Genomic DNA, 17984 nt, shown 5'->3' on the forward strand with positions numbered 1-17984 from the left:
GCGCGGCCTTGCACTAAGTCGGTCTCAGCCGCAATGTCAAGCACGAATCGTGGCAAGGCACGAAGCCACTGGCTTTATAAGTATCAATCATCTTACTTGGTCTTCCGGAAGTCCCTTTCTTCAGAAAACTATTAAATATATGCAATGGAAACATGACTACCGATGAGACAGCAAGAATGCGTGCCGAGGCAACACCGCTGTTGGACTCCAATAGCATTCGGGATGAGGACGGCAACAGCAGCCGTGATGCCCCGACCGAAATCCAAACGACGAAGTCGCCTACCATCGTGATCGGCATTGTGTCCTTCATGATATTCTGCATGACATTGAGTGGGACGTTGTCTCTTATACCACTTGGTCGGCTGATTGAAGACGCCATTTGTCGTCGATACTATGGTGAGCCTGGGCCTATTGAGGAGAAACGCTGCAAGGTGAACGATATCCAGGCGGAGCTGGCCTGGATTGGCGGTCTCTATGTTGTCATAGGTGCCGTCGTTGGTAAGTCTCCTTCGACTACTTAAATTAGGACCTTCACTGACATTGCTGGAGAACTCATTGTGTCTTTCCCATGGGGGATACTCTCAGATAGGTTAGATTGGATCTACCCACTTGTATCTCTCGTTCTTGCTGACACTTATTTTCAGAATCGGTCGGAAACCCGTGCTCAGATTGTCATATCTCAGTCTCATCATTGGAGGTTGTTGGACTACTTTGATCATTGTTCGACAGGATATTCTGCCCATTCGACTATTGTTGGTCGGCCCTATCTTCTCGATCCTAGGCGGCGGCCTGCCCGTGATGGTAGCCGTGATACACTCCATCATCGCAGACGTAGCGACTGAGAGGTAAGACCTGCTCTTTGTAATTCCCAATTACATTTGACTGATCATTCTCAAGGGCTTCTGGGTTTCTACTAATGTCACTGGGCGCAGTGCTTGGAGGTGTTACTGGACCGGCGCTCGCGGCAAAGCTCATGGAGCTTTACTCGCCTTGGGTTCCCCTTTGGGTCACAGGCTTCATCCTTACACCTATTGCGTTTATCACGATCATAATCCTTCCGGAGACCCTTCACCTTCGAAGAACTGCTCAGGAGTCCTTCTCCAAAGACCAGTCGTTCGTTGCAGCTGTTCGATCCCATCTGGACCATGCCGTTGATCGTTTGGTCGAGTCGCTTTCCATGCTCAAAACGCCCTCACTCGCTATTCTGCTGGCGACGTTCCTCATACAGAGTCCAGTCCAGATCTCGGAAGGCCAGACACTTGCACAAACCATAAGCAAACGATTCCACTGGACACTAGCCCAGACAGGCTACTTGTTCTCAATTCGTGGTCTGTTGACCGTTGCTGTTCTGGGATTCCTCCCAGCGGTCTCGAGCCTGCTGACTTCGCCGCGGCTCGGCCGTTTTCAGCTCTCCGTCTTCCGCAAAGATATCGTCCTAGAGCAGATGTCCCTGCTCGCATTAGTTGTGGGAAGCGCGCTGACGGGTGGGGCAACCTTTCCTCAGGTCGTCGCCGGCCAGATGATCTCGACATTAGCGGTAGGAGGGTCCTCAATGGCCAAGTCGCTGGTCGCCTACTACGTGGATGCGGAGCATACGTCTCGGCTGTACACACTTGTGGGCATGATCGAGACTGTGGGCTCCTTCTTCGCGGGGCCGACGCTGGCGTGGATGTTCAACACGGGAATGAGGCTGGGGGGCAGGTGGATGGGCCTTCCGTTCTTCTTTGTGGCTGTCCTGTGCGCGCTGGCACTGGTTGCCGTTTGCTTGGTCAGAGAGCCCCAGGCTGCGAAGACTAACGATGATTGCGAAGCACCAGACGATGCTTAATTGAGACAGATGGAGATCAGGGTTGGCAACTTTGCGCATGTATTCAGTGTAGACTATCTCAATGTGTCCCTGAAGGCTTGGGATGGCGTTCTCTACGTTTGCAAGCTGGTTATAGAAATCTAATGTACTCTAATGTACAACGATCGATTACCACGCCTAAGCCCCATTGCAACGAGTTTCTAGGGAAAAGCAGCCTTCTGTCTCCGCGTCTTACCTTTTGCTATCTAAGACAGTTGCCATACAAATGTTTTCTCCAACAGGAGATTGAGTCTTGCAGACCCGCTGAGTATCAACAGAGCTCTCGCTCAGGGGTGAACATTGGATGCTTATTAGCGTCAACGCGGGGCACATTGGCGGTTGTCCTGGCGCATCTCATCCGGCAGCCGTCCGCTTAGATCGGCACCTCGCCAAGCATCCCAGTCGGATTTCGGCTTACGCAGTATGCTCTCAGCACGGCTTCTGAGTGTCATGGTGTGAAAGTCCTCTCTCACTCTCTCAAGGAATGGAGTCTCTTCGCATGCTTCACATGTTGTCGTTATGACGAGAAGACAAAGTTAAGAGGAGAGAACCATTGATCGCTCTAGATTCCACCCAGCCTGTTATGTAAGCGGGATCAGATCTAGGTATGCTTATCTGCTTTACACAGTACTCATCACCAGAGACGGAAATCGGGGCGTCGTGTCGCCTTGCAAGGATTCTCCTCTCCTATCCCACATCCTGAACGCCAAGCCCCTGGTTTTTGCCATGCACTTCCAGCGCATGTTAGCCTCAGCCGCGGACCCTCTTAACACCGTCTGCTGAAGTATCACACCCTGATGTGTTAAGCTAAACCTGCCCAAGCTTGAAGACCGATCAGCACCACTGGCAAAAGACCCTGTCTGACTGGCGCAGTCTCATGCTGAGCATGCCCCCAAAAGGGGCTAGAAAGGGGGAAGCCTAGTAGACAAGGCACTAACCAGTCTTGCTAATCTTAGGGGTTCTGCATACTACCTAGGTACGCGGACAGCACTGCACGTTAATTAGATACCTACCTACCCAGCCGTGGTGACCTGTACAAGGAGGCAGAATAGCAGATTTAACGTTAGCAGGTCGCGCTGGAGTAGAGCGGTGCAAGCAGGATTCGTCTGCAGATCTTGGCTTTTCTGTCACCCTTTCTCCCACCCCCCTCGTCCTTTTGGGCTGAGGATTACTTCAGAACTCTTTCCAACTCCATTATCATAATCACGGATTGGATCAGTCTGCCTTAGGGGATGGATTGCCGCCCAGTCATTCTTTAGATTGCACTTGTACTTCCTTCTTCTTCTTCGTCTTCATCCTCTTCATCTTCGCCTTAGGCTCTCCATCCGTCGTGTTATCGATTGTCTTAGATTGTTAATACTGGTTCTGTCTCTTCACGTTGCACGATGGCGCTACTGCCGTCGCTTCCAGCGCGGTTTTGCGCCACGCGCTTCATTCCAGTGGTCGTGGTCTGCCTCTTCTTCCTCGCCGCCGTGCACTACCTCGACTTCTCCGTCGTGCCGTCCTCTTTGACCTCACAAAAGGACAACCCAGATCACCATCAGCAAGGGCTTCCCGAGAAGCAAAAACCGGAAGAGGCCAATGGAGAGAAGGAGGCAGAAAAGCCTCAGTCCAAGCCAGAGGGCGGATGCCTTCCCGAGTTGCAGTTCCTCCAGTCGCCTGAGCTCGGGCTGTCGAAGAAATTCGAATACACCCGCCGTTGCGTGAAACCCGTCTTCTCCGCTGCTATCGACCGCGATGTCGTTTCCAACCTCAGCCAGCCGCTCTTCACGCAGAGCCTATCCGTCGATCTCGAATCCTGCCAGAGCATCGAACAAATCCCGTGCGAACCTCTCGAGCTCACCGTGCCGAACCCCTACCCTAAGAATAGTTATAAGAATTTCGTCTTCGCGGTCGCCACTTCATATGAGAGACTCGGCGTTTCAAAGTCAACGTTTGCGCACTGGATGGCAAACACGGACGCTTTGCTTATTGGACTGATAACGGATGAGGAGAAGCCGGACTCTCCCAAGCTTGATTTCCCTGCCCTTGAAGAAGATTTCAAGAAATCGGGTGTCAACCTGAAGCTCGTTAAACCCCATAGCCCAAAGCATTCATGGAAACACAGCCATCTAATGGTCATTCTCGACATGATCGAGGCGGCGACGAACGACACGCAGTGGCTGGGTATTCTAGACGACGATACGTTTGTTCCTCACATGCTGCCTCTTGCCGAAACACTCAAAGGCTACGACCACACCAAGCCCGCCTATATTGGCGCCCTGTCCGAGAGCTTCCAAGCCTGCCGCTTCGGCATGGCTGCCTTTGGTGGCGCCGGTATCTTCATTTCCGTCCCCCTCGCCAAAGAGCTAGAGCCGCATCTGGAGTCATGCCTCTCAGCACGAGGCGGCGATATGCAATTGATGGAATGCATCTACAAGCACAGCCATGCCAAGCTGCAAACCGTGCCCGCTCTCCATCAGCAGGATATGCAGGGTGACCTATCTGGCTTTTTCGAGTCCGGCTGGAGGTATCTCAGCCTTCACCACTGGAAGAGCTGGTACAAGGCACCGGTTGAGCAGATGGCCAAGATCGTAAACATCTGCGGTGAGTGCTTCCTGCAGCGCTGGGTCTTTGGCGAGGATACCGTGCTTTCCAACGGCTACTCCATCGCGAAATACCCGAAGGGGCTCCCCGATTTGAACAAGATGGAGGCTACATGGAACAACGCGGACAGTGGCGATTTTGACTGGAGTATGGGCCCCCTTCGAGCAAAGGTCCAGAAGGGGGATAAGAAGCTGTATCGACTCGTGGATGCCGTACCCACTGAGAGCGGCGGCCTACGGCAGATATTCGTTTTCAAAGGGGACAAGGAGAAGAACGAGAACGACGAAGTTATTGAACTGGTATGGGACGGATCATCATCATCATCATGAAAGCAGCGAGCGGTCAATGCTTGTATTGAAGGGAGGGAATCGGCGTTTTGCCTTTGGCTATATATTACATCCCATAAATAATCTTGAATACCCTATGTACTTACTTCGAATTTCACGTCGAGAGATGCCCTGGTTGCCTCACTTCGTTTTGTATGCACCGCAGGTGAGCTTGATCGAGGCTCGTGGGGATAAATAGATATATTAGAGCAAGACGTAGCTAGATCAAAAGCGATCGAAATTTGATACTAAACCCATCTATGAGACTGCAATTTGAAGTGGTACTGAAGTAGGCGAAGTCTTTTCTTTTCTTTTCTGCTTTAGAATATAACGAGATCACATACAAGTGAGGTATTTAATTTCTGGGCTCCTTCAGTCATTGATAAGCTGTGTAAGTCATCTTCCGTGGTCATTAAACATAGATCGTCAAGCAAGGCTTGAAACGAGATGAGACCAAAGCGTGGAGGATGACCTGTTCTTTGATTTGCATAACTTCATAAGCTACCCCATTGATCTGTTGAGTGAAGCCAACTTTTACATGTGTTCAAATCAGTTCCGAGTATGAAATTTAACCTGCAAGTTCCACTAGATATCATTCCAAAACTTCAGCGAAGATATTAGAGCTATGCAGCTTGCGGAAAGTTTCAACAGGTCAATAGACGATCGTGTCTTTGAATCACACTCCGACATACTTGCACATATAACCGAAAGTCCATTGTCTCTTAATGTTCTTATAAGAAAGCAAAAAAGTTACAGGGTCCCCAGATTGATTGAGTTGGGTTAAAACATGAGGGGTTTCAGCCTTAGATATGAACCCTCTGCGCATCCCTTTTCCTTCTAAACCAAGAATTGAAGCTGACAAGAGCAACCACAATTCAAATAAGCTATTCCAGATTAACAGCATGTATTGGTATGAGATGCTTCTTATGAATTGTTAGATCTATGGAGTATTGGAGCAGTCTCTGGCACTTGTCACGTGTAACGGAATTGAGTCTACTAGTCCCGCTCCGCTTACGGATCTAATTGTAGGAGCCGACCGCATCACCCACATCGATCGAACCACAGCCCTTTCTTCCCCGCGTTGGAGCTCCCGTCGCCCAATCGGCAAACAATTGCCCGGTCAAAGTCGATAATTTCCGGAGCCGAAACAGAAACGTTGATGCTCTGTCTTACCTCCTTACACGGAAGTGGTCCCACATCGGAAAGGGTGAAGCTGTACCATTCATTCGTATATAGCTGCAAGGCTCTGTATCATATCAGACACTTCAATGCCAGCGGTGCGGCCACGAAAGATACTAATTGAGTGCATCAAGAGACCCAGAGAGTATCCGCTCGCAGAGCCAAACATTCAAGATGACTTCATCGGCCGGCCAAGCGCTGCATGGCGGCGAATACCGCCAGTACTTGCCAGATCTGAGTATTCCGAGATTTACGACCATGCAGAAGCAAGATGCACATGTCTATGCTGCAGCTTTCAAGGAGGGAGGAGTACCGCCTTGGCTTCATGCTCTCTACCTGCATTGGCTAGAACTGTTGAAAGAACCTTTCAAGGGCGTCACGAATGATGGTCAGTACCGAATCAAACGTTTCCGTGTCGTAGAAATGTGCTGATCATACTAGGACACGTGAGACCTGGGTTATTTGAGTTGCAAGACGAGGGTATTCCAATTCAGGACATCGTTGAAGCTGTGAATTCGGTCTTGGCTAGTGTAGATGACCAACAAGCATCCCGATTGAAGTATCATATCGACTCTCCCGAGTGGAGGACCTGGTCGAACCCGGAGTTTCTACTAAGTGACAAAGGTATCAGGCTCGACGAGCTAAGCTCCGATGTGCGGGACAAGGTGTTGCTTATCCTACAGAAAACTCTGTCACCCGAGGGTTACGAAAAGGCTATCGGGGCTATGCGTATTAATGGCTTCCTCGGAGACCTTGTCAAGTCACCATCCGTCATGAACGAGTATTCGTACAATTTTGTTCTATTTGGCGAACCGTCAATCGCAGCACCGTGGGGTTTCTCGTTCTACGGCCATCATCTTTGCCTGAACATATTCTTTTATAAATCACAGATTATTACTTCGCCTTGGTTTACTGGAGCCGAACCCAACCTTATTGACGAAGGCCCGTATAAAGGCACTCGGATCTTAGAGGTTGAGGAGAAGATTGGTCTTCAGCTCATGCAGAGCCTGCCTTCCGATGCCCAAGCAAAGGCTCAAGTATACAAGGAAATGAAAGATCCATCTATGCCACACGGACGATGGAATCACGACGACCAACGACATCTTTGTGGTGCGTATCGGGATAACCGCGTCGTTCCTTATGAAGGCATTTTGGTTTCGGAGATGTCTTCGGAGCAACAGTCACTGGTGATGAATATCTTTGAACAGTACCTCCTCTTTTTACCGCAGAAAGCTCGACAATTACGCATCGAGCATATTCAATCCTGGTTCCACGAAACTTATTTCTGCTGGATTGGCGGGTACACAGACTCTGACCCTTTCTACTATCGTCTGCAGAGTCCTGTAATTCTGATAGAGTTCGATCATCACTCTGGAGTTTTTCTGACCAACAAAGAGCCTGCTAAATTTCATATCCATACATTACTAAGAACACCAAACGCGGGAGATTACGGCATGGCGTTAAGGTCTATAATACCGGGAAAACAGCAAGAATTTGTATGGGAGGGTGAACGGGACTAAGACGTATCATTATATTCCTACAATCGCTCTTGAGTCGTGTGATATATATTGATATTGGTAGTGTACATATCAATCAATGACTTGGTATAAGTGTGATTAGCCTCTTGGTAAGCGCAAATATCGAAAATGGCCAGAAGATGGACTTAGAAGAATTAGAAAAGAGGATACCGACGGGATCAAGACACGCTGCAGAGGTCACGGTAAAATGGCTATAAGAAAACGATCTTTATTCCCACGATTACCAACACTTACCTACTCATATGTAACTGTAGGAAAGATGACCATCTTTGTTTAACTTCTCTTAAGAAATAGATGACTTCTTGTTTCTCGATTGACCTGAAAGAAACAAAGTTCGCCTTACGATCTCAATCATGGTTGGATCCCTAGCAATATGGTCTGGGCACCTGTCAGGTGGTCTATGACCCTGGGACTCATAGAAGAAAGCGCACAGATCGAACCCATGTTTCGGCCCCGGAGCACTACATATGCGTCTGATGGTGAATAAATCCAATTGCGGCCAGCATTCGTCGACCAATTGTGAATCCGAAACCTGTCTGATTTCTGGGCCTTTGGAAGCTGGATGATCCGACGGCACAGCTTATTTGAGCAAAAACGGGTCGCTCCAAACTTGGCCAGCTATCCCAAAAGTCAAAACAGCCCGAAATCAGCATCTGGCGGTTACTTCTGAGTCCCAGTCTGTGACAGAACGAATTGCATTGGTGGGTAGCGAAGAAGAATTTGAACCCGTCCTCATTCAGATTGGTCTCTGTCAGGATGAATATCTTGGGGTCTTTGGTATGCATGACCGGATCTGTCAGCAAGAGGCTGACTCCTTCAAGATTGACGACTAAAAAGTGACCCATGGAGCGCTCAAAAGTGAAGTGCGAGAAGGCTTGAGCGGCCTCGGAGATAAGGTCATCGATTGTCTCCCCTTTGACGTAACCGCAGTTGCTGTTGTACTTCACATAATTCCCTTCAATGAATCTCTCCAGTGATTTGCAACTATTTTCTGAAGTAGTTCTCGATAAGGGCTGAACACATGTGGTAACTATAAAGTCGATGGCGAGTTCCGACTTGAGGCCTAGTAGGCCATTGTACTCGAGAGCAAACGCTCTACAGAGTGTTTGGACCCGCATATCTTCCATCATAAGGACAAACTCCTGGTCCTTTCGCTTTTATGACTTGATAACAAACCTGGTAAGTGAAAACGCTGTGCGGGCGTAGGATGCAGTACGTTGAGCGCCCTCAGCAAATGGCATTGACCGGGTGTTAATAGTAAGTTTTGTGACGCTCAGCTTGATGGTCATGTCAGAAGCCATCATGCCGTTTAGCGTATTGTCGTCGTGCTCGTTCATGTTCGGATAATACCCGTCGACCACAAGCGTTTGATTGAACCAGTCGCGCCTACCCCATTGCGGCATTCCGACCTCTAGATGAACGGCCACTTGCGCATCACTTGACCCGTACTCTTGATTTTCACAGGTGATCGGATCGGTTCTTTGGTTGTCCTCCTTCCACGTGGCCGGCCCGTTGTTCGCTCTCATGATCATCGCCCAGTGCACCCGTCGTCGGGCTGATATCCCTCGACACAATTATCGAGTCACGATCGCTTCACACAATCTCGTGATTGCAAACCGTTTCAGCATACGAAGTTAAGTCATCAAGGTATCGTTGTATGATGAATGCGGTGTCATTGTGCTCACGAAAGCTCTGGGGCAGCTGGGCTTGCAGCTCTTCAATCTTAGCTATGATCTGTTCCTGGCCGAGCTTTAGCTTCGTTGTGTCTTCTCGCATTGCCTTCGTATCAACTTTTATGTCTCTCGAAGGACACTTTTGCTCTTTTTAGCTTCTCGTCTAAGCCGCCTACTACTTTGGAGTAGATGAACTGGACAACTCACATTGTTAGGGTCTCTAATGTCACATTTAAGGCTCCCCTATGAGCCAACAGCGCTTCTCGTAGATTACTGATGTTTTTCTTACCACTGAAAGCCCATCTCGTCGGCCCAAGCGTGCCAGTATGGCTTTTGGCCACCCTATTAATCTTGCGCAACACCCGATCGTAATCGGAAATGATAGGGAGCACCTGTGTAGTCAGAGACTCTGGGATGGCAGACAGTTCATCCTCCTCTGTATCATCTTTCAGCCATTCAAGGATTTGCTTTAGGGTCGAGAGCTCCTGGCTGACTCCGAGCAAGTCGCCACGAGCCTCGCGGCATGTCTTGATGAAGTCTGTTAAGACAATGCTGGTTTTGCCAACAGTAGATATGAGTGCTAGAATACCCGTGGTGAGAGACAATGAATCAGCCATGGCCGCACCGAGCATGCGCTATCTGGACTCTTCGAGAAAAGCTCATGGTAGAAGCGTGCATCAATTTGCTCATCGCCTGGACTTCGTCCGTCGTGGCTGAATCACGAGGAACATGCAGCCTCCCTGGATAGGTTTAGCTCCGGGCAGACTTACCTGCCACTCGAGACACTCCTACCGCTGCGATGTATGATTCCTGCCCATGGTTGATCTCTAGAGAGATCGTCGTGGTATCAAAATGTTTAGAGTGATTTCTATAGATCTGTAGATGTGCCTAGCTGTAATTTGAGGTCTTTCACGACTCCTTACTCTCATTGGTATCGTACTTCGTCTCTAACTGCAAAGACTATACGGATCTCGCAAACATATTTGGCGAGAAACGTAACATTCGACTCACGTCATAGATGCCATACCACTTCTACTTATTAAACTTGTCAGTCGTGACAGTCATCAGCGTTGTCTATGGATATCCCCTATATAGCACCTAACTTGTTGCAGTCTTTAGGTGGCTTCGATGGTGACTTTCAAAAAGGGGAGAGTTTTGTGCCAATTGATAGCACAATCCATTTTCCGAATAGTTTAATTTCTAAAGACTGAACATTATAACCGAAACATTCTGTTTGATAATATGTCAATGCCGAGAAATTCGGTGAGATTATCAACGGGCCGAGATAGTACACATAGAGTCATAGACTCTCACTACTTGGCCAGTGATTTGACAACAAGATCTTGGTATATGACTACTGACGGAAATTTGACTTGGTGTGCTTCAGTTCGCCCTGAAAATGGGATGCGAGATTGCAAAAACCTGACAGATGTTCTGGATGATCGTCATCGCAAATTCAGGGACGAAAAGTATTTGCACTGGAATTAGAAAGCTATTTTCCAACCCCTGCACCCTTACGTAGATAAAATCATGTACATCGAACAGGAGGCATTAAAAACGTTCGGAGCACAATCTGACACCTCGTTACTTCATTTGACACAGGTATGCATCCAGAAGGATCAATGGTCGACGTATGAGCCGGAGATGCCTCGATAAATCACAACGCAAGCTGTGAAGCCAGTCGTGAAGCCAGTCGTGCGACGGGTTGCTCATCAAGGCGCAAACCCGATCTCTAGGCAATACATACCATCATATTGAAACTTTTGACGTGATGGTAACGTCTCTGGTGAGGCATGTTAGTTTTAGAGGCTTCTGTGTTGCTGGGACACCAGTCGTTTCGTAGTAGGCGGTCTTATAAACAGCAGAAAATGATATGATGGGTTCTTCGATGTTATAAACCGTTGTATGCTAAGTTAGCAGGATGAAGAGGGTTATTGTTAAGAGTTACATGCCTCTGTTCGTGTGGTCTGCCGTACCATACTCTGATGAGTAGCAAGGCAAGGGCACATTGCGGCACAAGCTCAACAGCTGCAGACTGTCTCGAAACACCCCAATCATCAGGAAACATGCTATTTGCAACACAGGACAAGTAGTCCTGCCATATCACCTAGATAGGTGGAGATGATGTTGACGAAGCAATTGCATGGCTTTAGCTTCCTAAGATCAATGAAGGTGTTCAATCATACGATAATTGCTTTGGACGGCTGTACGATTCAGCACAAATCTTAGAGCTTTGGGCTTATGTACTACATACTGTACAATACACATATCAAGACGCGATCTGTTACTAGACGTCTATATGCACTCGACGCTCTAGCGGTTATTCATTCTGACCATTCATATTGGCTAGGCAGCACCGAGCAGTCGAGGATCCTATAATTATGTTTCAGGTGCCTAGGAACATTCTAACTTGGGGGTAGCTTTCCAAGGCCAAGCACATTATGGAGGGGTGCTTCGGGATTGCTTGCCTACATCCCGAGAGGAGAACCCCTCGTCGAATTGAGAGACAGCTTGGCGCTGGTGGCGTTTGTCAGGTAACATGTACTGTCAAATGTTGATCACGAGTGTTGTGCAGGTACGGCGAACTGGATACCATCGCTCAGAAACCAAAATACAATATCATGCCATCGTTGCCAGTGTGCATGTACAGCTTATGTGTATCGATATAGAATTAGTTGAACTGATTGAACCACTGGCGGCCGCTCGCTCGTAGTAAAGTCATATATCGTACAGGCTGGTGAGTTCTTGACGGTCACGGCGTAACACCATTCGATGACCTCTTACGCGGCATATCCTAGAATTGCATGCTGTGGTGGGTTTGAAGGGACGGCTTACAACCGCAGCGTTACACCTTGCTATTATTAGGGATCATATCCCAGAAGATCAGTTCATTAATGAGCCGCAGACCCCTAGGATTTACTGTTGTTGCAAATTCTAGTGTATTAACCCTTGGGGGCGGGACTGAAGACTGGGCTAGAGACAGACCTACAAGTCATGTCCTCTTATCTTCATGTCCTCTTATCTTCACTTAGGAATGCATAACGAAACCTTTGTTCCTCTACAGGAAGGTGCTACAGCAGGGCAATTTTCCATAAACTCCCTCAAAGGAAAGCCATAATTGCTAGGTTTCAATTGCCATTATGTCCAGTCGCGTGCTGCGCCCTTGCCAGTCAAAAGTCCCATGGTCATGCTTTCGGCCTCGAAACAGTTTAGAGTACTGCAGTGCCCCCTGCAATTTAATATCGCTGTTCCATGGAAGAGGGCTCCAGCCTTCTCCTTCCATTCATCTCGAGTGCGGCACGGTATTAGTCTGCTCGCTGAGCAATGTACATGCATTCGTTTCCTTGCCCGTCCCCCGCATTTGAGAGACCAACCGAGCCACCCCGCGTTCTAGAGGGCGGCAAGTCTTTGAGGAAAGTCTGGTTGTGGCTGCTCCGCTTGGTGCGGATGATGCTGGATCTGCTGATATGCAGCCAATATTCATGCAGAACTGCACGGGCTGTCTTGTCTTTGGGGTCCACAAGACCCGCCAACAGTTGCTCTTCCGCGCCCGAGACTCAGTGCTTGCTTTAGGTCAAGAACTCGTATGTAATAGTAGATCACGCTGATGATAGGCACCCTACTCCTAGAGGGTCTTCCATTGGCGGGGAAAGGCTCTCGGTGCATTCTTCCGCATTTCCCATCCGGGCCTATTCAAAGCAGCCTACTAGGACTTCGAATGGAGCTGGCGAATCAGGGTATTTCCCTCGTTCGTGGATCTCATGCGGGACGCTATTATGTCTACTGCACATGGACTGCCGTGGCTTCTTGGGGACAGAGTCTGGTGAGCGCGTTGAGAGGTCTTGCTGACTGATAGTGATAGACGATACACTACTGCATCCTGCACTTCCTGCTGAGGACGCTGAAATCCCGTCCCTGCCTGCCACCTGGAACCTATGAACCTTGTCAGATGCAGACGAATCCACAAGCACCCTTGACCTTCGGCCGCTGCTGCTACTGTCGCTACCAAGCTTGCGCACCCCGAGCCCAATCCTTTCTCACCTCTCAGAGATCTCGCACGGGCTATTACTGGCCTGTCCATGATGACCTTTCTCTCTGGGCGTCAGACTCTAGCCCCAGCGAGGAGATGTCCAGCCTTTTCTCGAGCTCGTTTGCATCGAACTGTACCTATTCTGGTTTTCCGTCTGTTGCTCAGTGAGGTGAAGGATGCACGCCACAAGTCGATGTACGGTCCGTCTGCCCGAACCCATTCATGACGGGTGTTGATGATACGAGCCGACAATTACCTTACCAGATGACAGACTGTACTTCTGGGGCTTGACACCTAGTAGGTAGGCATCACAGCTAATGACAGCAGTGGTGTCGACATTCAGAAGTATACCAAATGTAATCTTCGTCACTCTACGTTATTATTGGCAACTTGCTCTACCATACGCTTCAACGACAACATGCTCGCGTGGCGCATCCGGTCAACCGGTCGCGCTTCAGCGAGACGGATCATGGTTAATTATTCCAGCTTAGACTCGCGACCGGGCTTGGGCTAGGAAAGTCTTCCAACAGGGGGGTGCCAAGCTGTCATTACCCGTGGACTTCATTTCACCCGTCGATGTCACCCCCCTTCCCAAACCCCCTGTTCCCCCGCTACAATGAGTGTCCTGGATACCTTGGGGTCTGGGGCACCATCAATTACTTCTGTATGATCCTTGAATCCCAACCACGGCGATCAACTCTTGCCCGGCACATGCCTTTCCAGGTGCCTGCTATGCATTTAAGTGGAGAGGTCCCCGGCCTCTCTCTCCCGTTTCCTGGTCTATGCTGTCCTTCTCTCTGGCTTGATACAGCTGTTGCTAGCCGGATTATATAACAATCTGCATTAGATTAAAGCATTGGCCTCCTTGACCCGACATCAACCTCTTGACGAGTATCCATCTCAAAGAGATTGGCGGTTTGCAGCAAACCATATTCACAATGGCATCCAAGGTTGGAGCAAAGGGTGCTCAAGCCGAAGTCGAGGTGGCCCAGGCTGAGGCTCCTCGGTTCGAGAAAGTCTCTTGGACTAAAGAGCCCCATTTGAGGAGACTTTATTTGATGTCACTTGTATTGATGGTTGCATCTGCAACTACCGGTTACGATGGTATGCTAGTCAACACGTCCCAGCTGATTGACTATTGGGGAGACTATTTCGGTGACGATGTTGTCGACAATAATAAGCTTGGAATTCTTGTCAACATGTTCAATATCGGATCTATTATCAGCTTCTTCATAACACCCTATGTCGCGGATCACTACGGTCGAAAGATCGCCATCGTCATTGGATGTCTCTTCATGGTTCTTGGAGGATGCCTCACGGCGTTCTGCAATGGCTACGGGAGTGAGTAGCGGATCGGACAGTATACATGGTTTTGTACCACGCTGAACAAATTTAGTGTACATTGGTGGCCGATTCCTTCTCGGATTTGGTAACTCTCTGGCGCAGATGTCTTCTCCACTGCTCCTGACTGAAATATGCCATCCGCAACACCGTGGTCCAGTCACTGCCATCTACAATTGTCTGTGGAATGCTGGTGCTTTGCGTAAGTGACAACGAAACCATAGTTCTCCAAATCATCTCTTCTAACATATTCCAGTCGTCTCTTGCATCGGTTGGGGCACTGCATACATTAACAGTGATTGGTCCTGGCGAAGCATCACCTTTATCCAGATCGTTCCCTCTCTGATCCAGCTTGCATTCATTTGGTGGCTTCCGGAGTCGCCCCGTTTTCTTGTCAACAAGGATAGACACGAAGAAGCGCTTCAGGTCCTTGCCAAGCATCATGCTGGCGGGGATGTTCACAACGCTACTGTTCAGTTCGAGTTTCGAGAGATCAAGGAAACAATTCGTATCGAGAAGGAAGCCGACAGAGCGACTGGCTATTTGGACTTCTTCCGCACAAGGGGTAATCGCTGGCGATTGGCTATCATCATTTCGCTTGGTATCATCTCTCAGTACTCTGGTAACGCTCTCTTCTCCAACTACATGAACGCCGTCTATGAGGGTGCCGGCATCACTGAGCAAAATCAAAAGCTTGCTCTTTCGACAGGCAAGACGATCCTCGATCTTATTGTTACCATTTCTGCCGCCTTGACCGTCGATAGATTTGGTCGTCGTCCCTTGTTCCTGATCTCTACGTTCGGGATGGTATTCTCGTTCGTCTTGTGGACCATTACTGGCGCCGTCTACGAGAACTCTCATCAGAGAAACCAGCACTCGGGCTATGCTCAGCTAGTTTTCATTTGGCTATTTGGTGTATTCTACGATATTGGATTCTCTGGTCTCCTGGTCGCCTATGCCTTGGAAGTCCTGCCATTCCATCTCCGTGCAAAGGGAATGATGATTATGAATATCACGGTGCAGGCTATTCTTGCACTCGGCAAGTATGTGGTCTTCCCATCAACACTTATCAGAACATCATTTTGCTAACATCGAATGTGATAGTCAAACAAACAAGATTGCCTGGGACAAGCTGCCTCATCACTGGAACTTCATGTTGTTCTATACCCTCTGGGATTGCGTTGAATTGGTTTTCGTTTGGTTCTTCTACGTCGAAACTAAGGGCCCGACCCTCGAGGAAATTGCCCGTATTTTCGACGGTGATGACGCCATTGCCCATATTGACTTGCATGAAGTCGAGAAAAATTTGCACCTTGACCACGAAGAAGATATCAACGCAGCCGCAATGCATGGCAATAAGACCGCAGCTTGAGAAGCATCACAGTTCCAGAAAAAGAAATAACTTCTTCGCTGTTGCAATGTATCGAGAGATTGTATACCTGGCATCCCTGACTTGTTCAACATTGAATACTTGACCAAAATATTGTGGTTCTTTTATTGCTGTTTCTGAACATTTTGAGACAGGGTTGGGCTTGATAGTATAATGACAGTACCCTAGGAAGAATATCGGGTTAACTTGAGATCTCGGTATACCTCCTTTAATCAATAAGATGCTACTGACATGCAAGGCTGGCTGTGGTACAAGCCCTGCAATTTTTGAGCCATTGTTATAGACTAATTCTACATTGAGTCAAATCAAAGTGATCATTGAGAGCCCCGTTTGAAACCATGATAACGCCCTCAAATTGTAGTCCACATAGCCATGAAACGTTTGGCCCACAGCGCCTGATTAACAAATCAAGACCTGCTTCCTTACACCTTGATAATTGCTTATGAACTGCAAGACGCACAAATAGCATCCATCTCGGGGTAGGATATTACATGTATCAAAACCCATCTGGATTGAGGCGACAGTCGCCGCAAGCCGTGATATGGAATTGCCATGAGCTCTGACTATGCCCGTTATCAGGGCCGGTAATTCAAGTAACTCAACCCATGACTCGAGAATAATCCACCTCGGCTGAGTTTCTTGGCTCGCGTGACTATAGACACAGTTTTTGGGCATTGGGACGCGGACAAGCCTTGGTTCTCTGAGAGCGCGTAAAATGTCGATATCCCCAATTTTCGTGCTACCATCAAAGATAGTAACGAGAGTCTCGAGGTAACATGCAGTAGTGTCCTGAGTGCCATGACAGACAGCGCTGCGCACCGGCTGCTTATCAAAGGGAATCCGAGAGTCGTCCTTTACATGCTTGGTAGTATAGACGGGGTCCCCATAAAAGCGTAGATGGGCCAGTGATAAAGACTAATAGACTCCCTGACCATTATTGGGGTTAGAGTCCTCCAATCCTATTGAGAGGCGGCCACCTGAGCCAACTACCATATCATTTTGTGACGAGGAGCTCATTCTGCTATGGAATAGGTCGATATTACTATCAAAGTGGCTCCGTTATGAATTCGCTAAGGTATCCTGTTGATAAGTTTACCTATGGTGGCCATGGACGTATTCCAGGCGCGGATCACGCTCTGGAAAACTTCGGAGTTATTATCAACTGGCAGGGAAAGCTTTAGCAAGAGGGATTCCATCCGCCGATGCTCTATCTCTTTGAACTTGTCAGCAATGGCAAGCCAAGCTCGAGCGCTGGCATCTTATTCGGCTATATCCTTGCGGCTAATGTCTTGCTGGGCGGCGGCTATTGGGGCCAATTGCGATGGCTCTGAGCCATCGCAAACTTCCGCAATCTGAAGTTTTCGTTTCTCTACTAGCTCGGCCCAGATAGAAGTAGCCTTAGGGGCATCCCACATCCGTGCCAGCATACATGCCAGAAGCACCACGGCTATCGCGGCGTTGCCGGAGGTAGCAGCGGCCCAAATGGCAGTGCCATCAGCCCCAGCATGCTTTTCAAATAGGCCATACTGGCGCATGTTCTTAGGTCTCGCTTTCTCCGACGCGGATATGTCTGAGACCCGTTGGCTGTAGGCTTTCACGAGAGCCTCACTAGGCTTTGCCACTTGTTCGAACAAGGCACCAAGTTTACGGGTAGTTCGATGTGCTAAACCGCTCTCAGCCTTCTTACGTCGCTATGGGGATAAGGCATATCCAAACTGGTAGAATTCGTGAGGCGTCTCGAGCTTTACTAGAGAGAAGTCGAAGTCAAGGTTCGCGAGACCGACTTGGTTTCCATTGCGTGCCGTGACGGCAGATCCCCAGAGGCGGCTCATGTTTAGGTAGTCAAAAATGAAAGTAACGCCCAGCGCCTATGCAGGATCACGGAGAGTTCTATATTAAATGGTCAAGTGTAGCTGCCAGCAGTGCTCATCGCGGATCATTCTCTAGATCCCATGGCGCTTGGGTCAAGAATGGGTTCGAAAGCTGGAGAACTTAATTGAGTATTGTAAAGTGCCAAGAAATGAGAGGTGCTCAGATGATGTTGCATTGCCTCCCAACTCTGGTGGCTGTGTTCA

The 17984-nt window shown here is 48.8% G+C and overlaps 3 protein-coding genes across 3 annotated transcripts; all 3 read left to right on the top strand.

Moving 5' to 3' along the window:
- Positions 1–176: 176 nt before the first annotated feature.
- UCRPA7_7273 (putative general substrate transporter protein) lies at positions 177–1828 on the top strand (the record flags this gene model as incomplete). The annotated part of the gene is made up of 3 exons (XM_007919805.1): positions 177–498; positions 782–845; positions 898–1828. 3 exons carry the CDS (start codon positions 177–179, stop codon positions 1826–1828), a joined length of 1317 nt encoding a protein of 438 aa, XP_007917996.1.
- Positions 1829–3231: 1403 nt separating this feature from the next.
- On the top strand, positions 3232–4761 carry UCRPA7_7274 (putative glycosyltransferase family 31 protein; the record flags this gene model as incomplete). The annotated part of the gene is made up of 1 exon (XM_007919806.1): positions 3232–4761. One exon carries the CDS (start codon positions 3232–3234, stop codon positions 4759–4761), a length of 1530 nt encoding a protein of 509 aa, XP_007917997.1.
- Positions 4762–14116: 9355 nt separating this feature from the next.
- On the top strand, positions 14117–15891 carry UCRPA7_7275 (putative mfs hexose protein; the record flags this gene model as incomplete). Its single annotated transcript, XM_007919807.1, has 4 exons — positions 14117–14519; positions 14575–14721; positions 14776–15562; positions 15624–15891. 4 exons carry the CDS (start codon positions 14117–14119, stop codon positions 15889–15891), a joined length of 1605 nt encoding a protein of 534 aa, XP_007917998.1.
- Between the last annotated feature and the right edge of the window lie 2093 nt (positions 15892–17984).

This window comes from Phaeoacremonium minimum (assembly GCF_000392275.1).
Source record: "Phaeoacremonium minimum UCRPA7 unplaced genomic scaffold PA7_03_scaffold_509, whole genome shotgun sequence".
Taxonomy (NCBI): Eukaryota; Fungi; Ascomycota; class Sordariomycetes; order Togniniales; family Togniniaceae; genus Phaeoacremonium; species Phaeoacremonium minimum.